At 35.9% G+C, this 14,625-nt stretch overlaps 1 protein-coding gene across 2 annotated transcripts in view; it reads right to left on the bottom strand.

Moving 5' to 3' along the window:
- Nucleotides 1–909: 909 nt before the first annotated feature.
- The window catches only part of LOC113548029 (protein apterous-like), a 54,768-nt gene continuing 41,052 nt past the window's right edge, over nt 910–14,625 (bottom strand). For both annotated transcript variants that reach the window (XM_026948673.1, XM_026948674.1), the window contains exons 5-6: nt 10,323–10,564; nt 910–1,687 (exon numbers count right to left, since the gene is read on the bottom strand). In XM_026948673.1, the coding sequence (XP_026804474.1) occupies nt 1,424–1,687; nt 10,323–10,564 (506 nt within the window). In that variant the 3' untranslated portion in view covers nt 910–1,423. The remainder of the gene's footprint in view (nt 1,688–10,322; nt 10,565–14,625) is intronic.

Genomic DNA, 14,625 nt, shown 5'->3' with positions numbered 1-14,625 from the left:
CACATGTGTGTGCGTGTATAGGAATTTCCCATTGTTGGAGGTGTACCGTAGTCGCATACGTACGTATCCCGATGTGTACCTACCGCCGCCGCCGCCGCCGCCGCCCCGGGTATATGAAGTCGGAGGTCGTGAACGCGCCACCGACCGATCGACCGTTGCTGTGCAGTTGGTCCACATTTGCATAGAATGTATATGCACTGCCTGCAGTATGTGTGTGTGTGTGTGTGTGTTTGTACGGGCGGAAAACGTGAGGCTGCGTCGCGCGCACACACACACACATGTATATGGACGGCTGAGGATGTGCGCACGCGCAAACGTCTGCAGCGTGGCTACGTTATGTGTTAAGTTTTTCATGGGGTCTTTGTGCGCCAGTAGATTTTCTTCTTTTTTTTTTTTTCTTTCTCCCCGAGGTTTTGTTTCGCCAGCGACGGCGACATTTCTTCTCTTTTTTACGACGACTACAGTGTACGTATATACATATATATAGACGGTAGGTGCTACACAATATATGCGTGGTGGAAAACCTTTTGTCATAAATACGTTTTTTTTCTCTCTGCCGGTTCGGTCTGGGCGATACGACGCGATATGCGACTCTGCGATTATTTATTTCCGCGTCTGAAAATCGTCCGCTATACGTTTGTGGGAATGTACGACGTGTCTGCCCGTTTCACCGCGACGCTCCACATAATATACACCGCCATTGGTTCGCATGCTGTACAATATGTACACGGTCTACAATTATATGACTATGTATTCTATATAAATATTAACGAGTATATTGACGAGTACGACTTTATATCATTGAAACATATATCACATTCGTATAATGACGACGACGACGACGAATAATGATCGTTTGACCGAATAGAGATTTTCGACAAAGAAAAAATAACGATACATTTTTGTAAATTATTAAAATGTCACCACAATGTTTTTTATTTAAGAGAAATGTACATGTTTTACAAAGTATATGTATAGACACAAGGGAAGTAAGGACAACATCGATTTATACAAGTTACGCTTATTAAGTATGTATTTTATATATATATATACTACTCTCGAACATCGTTACTAAAGACTAATAGTATTTTTTTTCTCTCATTATTTTTTTTTCAAACCGTTATACTTTCAACAATATAAATATTTAATTAAAAAAAAAAAAAAAACAACAACTTAAATTACTTATATATGTTTTGAAAATATTGCACGTATACAAAACTGGCTTTTCGCTGTTCATACATTTTTTTTTTCATAAACACCGACGTTTATATAATTATAATATATTACTTCATTTGTAATCCCCCCCCCTATATATACACATGAGTTACATACAATATTCTATAATGCATCTGTATAATAATATGATATACTATGATAAAGGAAACGTCAGATGATAATATTCTATATTCTTTACGATAATTCTCTACGACCCGCATTCCATCGGTGACGATGTGCTCAAATAGCTCCTGGGGCTCATCTGCATAGCGTGGTGCTGTTGCTGCTGTTGTTGTTGCTGCTGCTGCTGCTGCTGTTGGTGGAACATAACCGCTTCGATGCCGGTCGAGCCCGTCGAGCTTTCCGAACAGCTTTTGTCCGGTTTTATCGACGGCGGCGCCAACGATCCTAGACCCCCGTCTTGTTTGGTAGCCGTCCGCCTGTACTTGGCTCGAGCGTTTTGAAACCAAACCTGCAACAAAACCAAATGCAATGCATAAGTATACGATTGGTATATTATATGCACGTGATGCATAATATACTGTATTATTATTATTATTATCGTTGTTATTAAAACCTATGGTGGTGAAAACTATAAACGCGATTGCAAAAACCCTAAAAACCCGCAGCGCGTAGACATAATAATACATGTACGTACACTGCGAGTCACGCGATCGCGTGCACTCGACGACGATAAATAGTTTTGTCCACTTGTGAGAAAATTAATTCAATTTATTTTCCAAGCGCCTAAACGGCAAGTTTTATTCGACTGCTGTGACTAAAATCCAACAACGCGTAATTGTGGGTGATAAAATAATATTCCGCACGGAATAAACCTATTATGTATATAATACTATACGCCGTTTCGACAAACACGTAATAACAATGATTATGCATTTGTTTTATAAAAATATATTATATTGTGTTTGGAATATACGTCACACTACTCATCGTTTCGTTTTGTGGTATGACACATGTGCACACTGCGCGCAAGTGGCCTTGTGAACAAAATCGCCATGATTTCATCAACGCGTCAATACCGTGAGAGTTGATATGTTCATACGTATTCATAAACATCAAAAAGCGTACGCACGGAATAACGCGTGTATTTATAAAAATTATAAGTGTATAAGATATATGTACCTACAAACTATATTACACCGGAAACGTATACGGTTCCTGTATTACACGTCACCGGATTCATCTCATCTTGGGCAATCGACACGACTAAACCGTGTCGAAATTATCGACGGCTTTTTTATTTCTATATATGCTCCGAGTGTTCGAGCATACGAAAATAAACACGCCGCGGGCGTGTAATAGTAATATTACAAAAGTCGAGACTGCTGTTTGTAGCGGGATAATAACCGTCAAAAGTGCACGGGGTCGACGATTAATCACCGGCCGGTTTTCAGTCAAAAACGACAATTTGTTTTCGTAGCTCAGTTTTTTTCTCTGTTCTACTTAAAATAAACGCGGCGTACACTCGTGTATATACAACAACCTAAGCCTTTGTCTCGGAGGCGGCTGTGGCGGTTTGTAGATTAATTGACGTTCATCGCGGTCGGTTACGCGGCAGTCCCATCAATCTTATCGAGTACTTGGGTTGAAGCCAACAGATCTCGCTGGGAGGAGCGAGTGTTCCGCACGCGGTGGAACGAAAGTATAGGAAAAATCTCGTAAAACGGCCACAAGTATTGTAATATGTATACCGACAGAAAATCGATTGAAAGGTAAAAAGGAGGCGAGAAGAAAGTGGCCGGAGTAGAGTAGCGGCCGTAGGAGTCGAAATATAAGAAAACTCGACGAAGTGTGTGTATGTATATATAGAATAATGCTGCTGTGTAATTAGTGTCTCGTTGTCGGCGGATAGCAGTTATTATATTTTTGAAACTCTGCCGTCACACGAAAAACGCCTGGAATATTGTACATAGTAAAAGTGTACGGAAATCCGATTCCTATTCTAACCAACACGGAGTAACAGATCATAACAAAAAAGTTGACACGAAAGTACGAATAATAGCTATAATAGCGGAAAAAAATATGGCCGAAGCGAAACTGAAAATATACTGAGTATATCATGCGTATATGATATATATATTTATTATTTATGCACAATGGTACTCGTATAATATGATACTCGCTCGGAAAGATGTACCAACACCAAAAGTTATAACTATTCTTATTAATTTAGGAATCTTATTTGATTTAATACCTATACAGAAAAACCAACTGTGTAATATTATTGTACTTAACTATTATCGGCGAACACAAAATATGCGCTGTTACCGTATGAGGTAGTTATAGTATATATTATATGTCATGCTGTACACACTTATACTGTACTTTTTATAAAAGTTATTTATTGTCAGTTAAGTTTTTTTGACGAGTTCGTTCAATGTATACTGGATAATGTAACGTGCAAGTATATTGTGAAAAACGAACTTAAAAAATCACTTATCTCCATAATACTGGACCAAGTGCAACCAATTTCTACAACTTATTCTGACAAAGTTAGGTGTAGTACCAACAATAATAACGTACTGGACTTTAACAATTTGTATGTATTTTACTGTAAACCGCATAGAAAATGGTATAGATCCCAAACTAAAACTATTGAAACTTTATGGTGGCACGTAGAATTTAAATACGGAATGAAAACCAGAGATGCTATAAAAATTTTAGAAAAACACGATCTATTAATCTATTACTTTTACATACGAATCGTTTTAACGCGTCATCAAAGTTGTTTACCGTTAAAACAATAGTTTATTGATAACCATATAATGGCGGTAATATATTTTTCTACGGAAAGATTGTAAATATTATTATTTTTGATATAATATAATATAATGTTTAGATGAATTAGTAAGTACCATATTTTTTTCGGTATTTGATAAAAGCGAAGAAAGATTTAAAAATAAAACATAAAGATAAAACCGATCCCACGGCAGTTTAAAATAAAACGGTACGAGTATATAATGACTTAAATATTTTTTCTCCGCTCATTATTCAATATTTTTGGTTATTCATTAGGTTACTGTAGTCGGACGACCTAGGAAGTAAAATGTCTTAGACGCCTAAAACAGTCTGAACATTAAGGCCCCCCGGTGTATTTCCGTTAAATCCGATACTGGACTGACCGTATATCGCAGCTGATCGTGTCTGGTACGTAATATAATTCCGGGTATAAGCATTTAATTTCAAATTAGACGAACATCCTCTGCACGTTATTGTCATATATTCGTACTACTGGGCGGCCGTGTTACCTTTGCGACCGGGAAGAAACGTCGCGGCTACACCGTATCTATTTCGGTTGCGGGCGGAGTGTATATGACGGCTATTATTATTATTATTATTATTATAAAACATATTTACACAAGAGCAGATAGGGCGTGATAAAAACCGTCACGGCCGTCGATCGCACACGCGCTAATTAACGGAGCTTTATTTCAGCGGCGGCGGCGGCTGCCACGCCGTTGCGGTAGTCACGCGGAACATACGCGCCGCTGCGGACCCTTTTCGGCTGTCGCAGCGGCGGTGTCGCGGGCGCGAGCGCGCGCGAGATAATAATAATACATATTATGCGTACACCATACGCCGCCATGCGCGTTTTTCCGTCGACCGTTTTAACGCGACACGCCTAATTGCCGGGGCCAAATACTATCTCTCGGCGGTCCCTTTGCAGCGTCTCCTGGGCATGGGCTCCGACGGCGGTCGAGCGCGGACGGAAATAGCGCATCTCCCGGGCATCCATACACGCGACCGTCCGTCTATATATTATTATCTCCGCAGCCGCGCACCGTGTGATAGCGGCGTGTCCCGCGTCACGGTGCGTATACCACCTACCGCGGTTTATATCCGAATGTGTAATATAAAATGCTTAAGCTCCGAGTCGCAGCTACGTGGCCCCGACCGTCGAGCGCCTATTATCTCGTATTCCTATGTATTGACCGCGGCGATTACGCGGGATAGTGACAGTCACCGCATATTACCATAAAGTCGTATGACCCGAGTACCGGGAAATTTCCGGAGTTGGAAAGATCTCGAATCTTAGACGCGAAACCCGACGGACGACGTGCACTCGTGGTTTTAGACGAATACCGCTGCAGGACTTCGATACCTACCTAATATTATCTCAGAAATATGGATATGATGTAATTCGACCGTTAGGTTTGGTCGACAACCGTCTTTACCGCGTGTTTCAGTTAAACGATCCGACTCCACTGTGAATCGCAATTCTTCAAAAGTATTTCACGACCACCACTCGAAATCGTATATTTTTTGTTTTTAACTAAAAACATGCGTCTATATAACGTATAATATCCATGCAAAATGACTGTATGTGTGCCGCCACGGATATGCGTGTACAGACACTGTGAAGAACATTGTTGATGAACGGCAAGCGACAATTTGTATGTTCGGAAATTTCCCACGACGTGCAGATAGATCGCCGCTACTGTATTACGCTAATTGTTACACCGCGTGTTTATCTCGAGGGTAGAATTATAAAATACCGACAAAACTAATTACTAAACAATGTTGTAATTGTTGTTTTTAATTATCATACTTTGCAGAGCTGCGTGTAAACGACGTGCCAATAGTTTTTATATTGAATACAAGAAAACAAAATCTCAGATATTATAATTCTATAAATACAGTCATGACCCCGTCACGTATACAAACGTACACATTGCACTACATTCATAATCGACCGATAATAATTTATTTAATTCGCAACATAAATAACCGGTTTAATCGATCAAATCGGATATAGGTGCTATAAGTTTATAGGAATATAACCTAACCTAATACTACATTGTAAACATGAGTAGGGCATATACATAATATTATAGTCGTACTGCATTTTAAGCATACTACAAGCGGGCGAAAAATTGTTAAGATTTTACTTTTTACTGTGACTTCTCGCATAACAATACGACGTTAAATTGGATAATATATTCAATTGAAAAACATATATTTGTAACCATTGAAAACTAAAGAAAAATCTTAGAATACCATTTGGGATTAGTGGTATACGGGGAGATAGTGATTTGATTCCTAAATAACACTGGTATAATAAATTATAATGGTGTATCATCTAAATTACACGTATATTATATAAAGTGCAGTCGTACATAAATGTATTACGCTGCGGCGGGGGAAGGAATAAAAGAAAAACAGTAAAAATTCAAATACAGATAAATAAAAAGAGATAGAGAGAGAAACAAAAGAAACAGAGCGGAAAACGTTCGTTCTCCTTTAGGAATGGTGACGGCCGGCCATTACCGTTTGCGCGCGGTGTAAAACTCAGACCCCGGCAGGTAATTGTGACAAATTACGAGAGCATGCGAAATCGGATGGCCATCATCAAAGCGCCGCCGACTGCAGCAAACATGCCGCCGTCCGTGATGGTCTTCGCGAACGAAAGGAAAAAAACTCATATTGCTGCGCGGCGGCGGCGGCGGCTGCGGCGAAGAGACGGCATCGGACGTATAATAAATAGAAGGGATGTGTGCAAAGAACGAAAAAAAAAACGATTCCCGGCCGAGAAAAATAACATACGGAATACGGACGATATAGAGAAAAAATAGCAAAATACACATAGTATAGTATATATATACACACACACACACACACATAAAGGCAGATACGCGAACAGAATGTTAAACGGCCATCAAACGGGTTTGCACTATTAATATGTCGACTCTTCGCTCGGTCTATCTCTATCTTTCTCGTTCTCTCTCTCTTTCAGTCACACACACACACACACGAACACGCTATACGTATACAGTTTACTGCTCTATGAGAATAGTGGCGGCGGACCATGGTGCTTGTATGTTATATATGTATACGGGAGGATGGCCGCCGCTGAATTGTTCATTGTTTTCAAACAACGTATTGATAAATGGATATTTCGTATCTTCTTTTTTATTATTATTATTATTATTATTTTTATTTATTTTTTTTACATGTTCATATGTATGTATGCTCGTGTGTCGTTTGTGCGTACACCTCTGCTCCTTCGTCGTCCGCGGCCATAGTCGCGTCCTACGCCCGCCACTGCCACCGCCCCGAGGACGAGATGGGTTCGTATAATATACAGCACGACGGCAGAACTGCTGAAGAAAATGCGGCGAAGCACCTGCCATTTTCTATGTACACGGAACGTATATTATACATTGGCAAACCAGTTACGCGTATTATATATATATATATATATCATTATTATATGTATTGTGTGTGTGTGTGTGTGTGTAAACATCATCCGTCAGGGGAAAGTTTTTTTATTTCATATTTTTCTCTCCCGTTTTGTACATGATATATATGTATGTGTGTGTGTGTGTATTATAAATACGAAGAACGTTATATACGATGCGAATTCGTCTGCAGCGCGCGGCCGCAGCGGGGCGGCAAAGAAGAAGCAAAGAGCGCTTTGTCGGCCCGGGGAAAAAAATATACCGTTTTATACGGTCTTACCAAAGTGTACATATACTTTATTATATATACGTACATATAAAACAATATGACGTATACGCGGTAAACGTATAATTCGACCGCAGACCGCTAAATATATATATATATACATTACACGCATGATAGTATAACGACTGTAAGGACATATTATAACAGCGGCAGTGTATTAGAGTCACGTTTGCAAGGCTATTTTTTATCCGTCAATGACACATGCCTTCGTCAAAATATTACAATATCATATTATCGTTGGATAAATGATAAACAATGATTGTTTTTCGAGACTGAACTTTCGTCACTTATACGCAATATAAACACAATGTTATTGTTGTAATGGACATAGCATTATTAATAATAATAATATTAAAAAAACGGTGTTAAAATACACGTTTGTTATAATTTTTTATAATGGCGATTGCGAAGATCAAGACAATAATATATGTATATGTTTATATATTCGACGTGCGGGCGATATTGTTTTGAGAGTCATATATTGAATGTTAAAAATATACGGTAGATACATCGACGTGTACAGTCGTATTAATGTATTATAATACACATAAGTATATAATATATATACCAGGTATGTCTAATGGCAAAATTATTTTAATTTTGATTTACGAACAGTCAAAAAGTTGATGTGATGCGCTCGTTTAAGATACGGCCAAAAAGTTTTTGGATCTTTGAAATGCAGCCGCCGACTAGTTTGTGTGTCGATAAATCTGTCGTCGGCGCTAAAAACTCCTGTGAAACTGAACCAATTATTATTCTCTCGGTACATTTTACTGATGTCAAACGCGTTATTTGTCAAAGTTCATGTAATTATATTCGTCTGGTCGGTGTTTAAAAATCTATAAGAATTACGCGCTGCAATATATACACACATTATACTCCGTATATATATATATATATATGTATATCGAAATACTTGGCTGTGGTGCGTATAAAGTTTTGTCGGATTCCAAATACGAGAATTATATTATATAATATGTCGGCTTGATTTATTGCACTTATACCTATACACACACGTCACATATCCCCTAATATTTTTCTATATAATCGATTTAATTTTACATTAAATCGAACTTCATCATTATTATTATTTTTTGAAACGAAAAAAATACGAATTTTACACAGGTAACACATAATTTTCTTTTTATGCACAATAAAAAATATACATGTAAACGAGGATCACATAAACTTCATCACCAATTTCAATGTTTAATGAAAAAAAAACTGTGTATTCTGTATATATTAAAATATTTGACCGGTAGTAGTGTAACACTGCTTATATACATATTTATATAATACGTATATACATATATTATAGTGATATAAAATGAAGATCTGTCGGAAACAAGAGAAATAAACATAAAGGTTTATGACGTGTTTGTTCTACAATGGCGGTCGTATAATATTAGGTATGTGTTTATACGGTACGCTCATAATATGTATTAATATATATATGTAGTATGTATATAATAATATTATGTATATGATATAGAAACCACGATAAGATTTTTACTATTGATTTTTTTACTGTTTAGATGAGACGGGTACAGTAAATTAGACATTTATTACTGTATAAACGAGAGTCAGCTAGGTATTATAAAAATAAATATTCTTGGTGACTAAATTTTTTTCGAAAATGTATAAATGTATAGGAATTAAATATACCATTCATATTGGACATAATATATTATGTTCTCGCCGCTAGAAAAGTTATCATTCGAATACTCGCCGCAAAAAGCGATTCTTTTAAAAACGGTTTGTCATCTAGCGTACAGTTAAGTGTACGTATATATATATATATATATATATATATATACATAGTACACATGCACACATAAGTATTATGTGTATAATAGGTACGAATAACGTATACGAAATGGCCACAATTGCAAATGGATTTAAACACGCGAATCCCATAAATCGTCAATACTTCGGCGGCCCGTACGGCGTATATATAATATATTACAGTGGTACACCATAACATAATACGCATATTATAATACGGTGGTCGCCGAAAGCGAAAACGACGTCCGAGCATAAATAACTCGTGTAAATAGGGAGGGTAAGAGAGGGGCCTGAAGCGTTACTATTTTGTTTTATGTGTGTGTGTTTTTTTTATTACTACTTTGTTTGTATTTTATTCATTCGGTGGTGGAATACACTTCCCAAGGACGATTTATATGCATTTAGAAGAAATATATACATGAATAAATTATAAATCACTTGTATCTTGACGCGTTTTTTTATACTCTTCTCTTTCCTAATAAGTTTTTTTTATCGTTATTATTCGCCTGCCCCCGTCGAAAATCACGTGTATCAGCAGTGGTATTTTCGTCTTACAACGGAAATGATCAAATCCTATTATAGAGACAAGCTATTTCAGAACTATGGTCGGCGGCGGCAACGAAGGTGGCAATCATAACGTATTCACGTGCTAATAGGAATAGACAAGTGCGCCAATAATATAATGCATCATAACAGCAATGTTCGGTAATGAAAACATTTTAGTCCTATTCTGATAATCGAAACAAAAATATTCGTTTTGCGTAGTATTTATACGCGACCCTATCAGAACACGCGAAACCCACCATTGGCGTTGTATTATCATGAACGAAATTTACCTGTAACACCCGTTTGGGAAGGCCGGTCTTTTGCGAGAGTTGTTTGAGATCCTTGGCGTCGGGGTTGTGGTTGTGATGGAAGTACGACTTCATGGTGCGCAGTTGGTGGTGCTTGAACGACGTGCGCATGCGTTTCGTCCGCTGGTGACCGGACCCGGGACCGCCGTTACCGCCCGCACCGGACGACAAGCCGCCTGGGCCGAACGCCATTTCCATGTTGTACGAATCACTGGAGTTCATGTCTGAAACATAAAGAGCCGTACACTCGTATAAGCGAGGTTTATACTTTTGTCACACATAAAAATAATTATTTTAAAGTCTCACGATCGTGGACGCAATTCGACGGTTAATCTTTGCGGTGAGAAGTATAGTCTATATACTATAAACTTATAAGAAGTACCTACATCAACTACATCCAATTTCACCACAAAATCAAAACAAATATTTTTTTGATTTAAACGTGTATGATTGCTAAATAAACGTTTGGTTGCTACTATCGTCAAATTTAGGCCGCAGTTATCGAGATAAGCCACTCGGGAATTGGAAATATATTACAATATATTCGACAGCAAAATATTTACGACATGGTGATTTATTTATATTATATTACACACTTTTTTTTTTTTTTTGTTATCAGAATATCATATCGAAACAACGTCCTTCACATCCCAATGCGTTTTATTACTTCTGTGTTTGTGCGGTTTGGTTGTGCTCGATGTTTTTTTTTTTAATATATATGTATACATAATATGGTAGAAGATTTGAATATTCTCGTCCTACTAACTGCCGCATACATAAATATTATAGTATACGCTGCAATACACCGTTCTATGTGTTTACACGGACGTGTTTTAAGTCATTTTTTACGTTTGTAAATTTCGCGAGTATTTAATTTTAAATCACGTTTAAAATAAATACTGCGTTGGCGCTGTGGTTCAAACAATTTAACATACCTATACTTGTGATGATAAACGTATTATATTGTATTAATATTTGTCATCGTATCGAAATCGAAATCGGAAACCCGCATTTATCATACAAACTCACAATACATCACATATATCATAAAAATGTTTATATTTATAATTATAAAATTACGTATTAGAACATTATTTTACATTAAACTATGTAGAGCAAATTTAAGAGTGTTCCGATTCTTTTATTGATTAAAAAGTCGTCGTTGGTTGTCAGTATTGCGGTAGTAAGATACATATTATGTAAGTGTGTATTATACACACTCGTTTACACGCGTCGACAGCTGATTATAGCAAGAGGGGTGTGATTGACGTGTAATGACTATATAATAACATAGGCTTCCATATATATTCGGGGACTCAAAGTATATAGTTTTACCATAATATAATACTCACCACAAGCTGTCCGTCACCTCCCTAACGAGACCAATTAAACTTTTTTCAACTAAAATAGCTACCACGGAAGGAACGACGAATGCAGTAACTATACAGGCTGGCGATAGGATTTAAGTATGAACGTACACGAAGGGGAACCGTATTATGCAGTTATGACCAAGTTATATGCATTATGTATACATAAATAATAATTATTGTATTTTCTCTGAACGCCTATGCACCTAATATTATCATAGGTATACAATTCACTGAGTTTACGAATCGACCTGTTCACATGTACAATATCTTAATATCTAAATATAATATAAAGCATTCACTAGTGCCGATTACAAAAGCTGTTTTTTTTTTTGTTCTCAGAACGATGTAGGTATACCTAAGTACATATAATAGTATTATGTAGCTACATGTTTTATTCTTTCTTTATACATTATTATTATTATAATTATAACTACTAGTTTTATTATTATTATTTATTTTGATATTAACGGTTGCCACACCATAATAATAATATATAATAAGATATTATAATACAAGTGTACATATTATTATCACAACCGGAAAGGTTATCGAAATTTCTTATAATAACGTTCACCGACGTGTTGGGTGTGCGTGTTCCTCAAATATTATTTTAATGCAGCAGTATAAGGTACCTATACAAAGCGCGAGAGTTATTACTGAAATAACAGCACTCATAGTGTGTATATGTGTGTGTGTAAAAACAATATACGTACATATATTATAATAAATGTTTATACATTACATTATATTAAATTATATTATATTGAAGTACCGTAAAACGATTAGATAAACGTTTCGGAATGACTGCTATAACGACCGAAAACATACTTATGTACTTATAAAACGCGGTAGCGCAGGTCAAACCGGGAGTCATTCATCGAGTGATAAAAATTGTTATGGCCGACTGCTGGAGTTCATCAGCATTCGGATAACCCTGATACACGAGTATTATGTATTATATTTAAATATGGATGTATATTGTATATATTAATATATTATACTAATATTATATCATATTATTGCTTATCGAGAGCAGTATTTATTTAAGATTATCGTCGATAAACGATAGATACTGAAAACACCGAAAGATAAATTATAATATTTTATTTAATATATACTTAATAGAAATGAAAAAAAAACACGCACTTTAAAAATAAATTATAATGAAAAATAAAAAGTATAAAATAAGTTAATTATATTATATAGGTATTACAGGTATATCGATATAATATTATTTTGTATGATGTGTACACTGTAGAGAAGTCTATACCTACCTAGTACCACCTATATATATATAAATAAGATAATACATTAGTCGTATATTAACAGTTTTAAATTTTGCACGAACTACGTGATAAGTCACATATGTAAACACGTTTTTACAGAAACGTTTAAAAACCCATAAAACTGGTTTAAATGAAATTGTTTCTACCCTTGCTCGAATAAAAAACAATTAAATTGTCAACATCGCATAAGAATATGTTAACAAAGTTGAACTATATACGTATATATAGTATCAAAAACATTTTTGGGTTTATATACATTATAAAATGATGTATAAAGTTGATAAATATTATTTATATTAAATTATATACACTATTTCTGCTACTTTTTGAAAAAGTTTCGCGATTTACTGATGTCAAGAGCAATCGACTATGTTGCTATAAGATATTCTATGACAGTATACAAATATAATATGATATTGTATTTCCCTAAATATTGTATACATTAGTTGAATCGTATGCACGTCGGTAGAAAATTTCAACGATCAAATTTCAGAAGCAGTTGTCGTTGAACTCTGTATTGAACTGTACCTCGAGTTTATTGTTATACATATATATATTGTGTACGCTCAGGTTTGCCTGTATTAACAATAATCTCCAATACTCGAAAGTGTTTTCTACGAACGTTTCTCGGACTGTGCCTAACTAGATTTAAAGACGATAATTAAAAAATGCTGATATTTCGGTGTACCAAAAGAGCCGAAAAACATACGAAGACTCGTTAGCGAATAGCGGAGACCGCATTCCCGGTGAACTTGATGAAATCACTGCCGTTGAATACAGAAACTATACGTGTATTTTATGTATACACATATATTAACATTTGCATGCGTATTTACAAGACGTATAATACTACAGTACATTAGGTTGGCCGACGAATATGACGGAATAACGGAAACGACTTATTTTCGAATATATATATAATATTAAATAGGTTAATAAACCGTCAATGGAAATCAAACACGTACGTCAAACCAATCGACAGTTAAAGTTATCTAAAGCTAAACCATTACAGTCATCACGTGCTATTGAAATATACACATATTGTATATATATATTAACCGGGTAATGTTTTATTATATTATAGTAATTTGCCCAGTTACAAACGACAAACGATTAAACGGTCGCTGAGGATAAAATATAATATCATAATTGATTTTTCTAACGTTTGTACAAAAAAAAAAAAAAAAAAAACAGCTCGTAAACACAATTTGCCATAGAAGAAAACTGCACGAAGTCTGCACGTGTCTCGCGCGACCGATTTCTATCGCAATTGGTTTCATATATACGAAAATAACGATTTCCCACTATATATATACGTATATGATGTGAGTAGTTTATATACCTATATTTATACGATTATATCATTGTTATACCCACAATCATTATAGTCGTATGCTAGGTACAAAATCAATTACGCGCGATCCGAACATTATATAATACATAACCGCGTACACGATGTCGACGGAATGGAAACGACTTGAACCCGAGAACGGTTACGATATTATTATTATTATTATTATTGTGTATACCAGACACGCGGTAACCGTTATGATACACACGCGCGCTAGCGTACAATATCATCATATTATATATTATATAAATATGTACGGAGTGTTTGTATAACGCACA

This window comes from Rhopalosiphum maidis, chromosome 1 (genome assembly GCF_003676215.2).
Source record: "Rhopalosiphum maidis isolate BTI-1 chromosome 1, ASM367621v3, whole genome shotgun sequence".
Classification (NCBI taxonomy): Eukaryota; Metazoa; Arthropoda; class Insecta; order Hemiptera; family Aphididae; genus Rhopalosiphum; species Rhopalosiphum maidis.
This window is presented reverse-complemented; position numbering and strand designations above follow the sequence as displayed.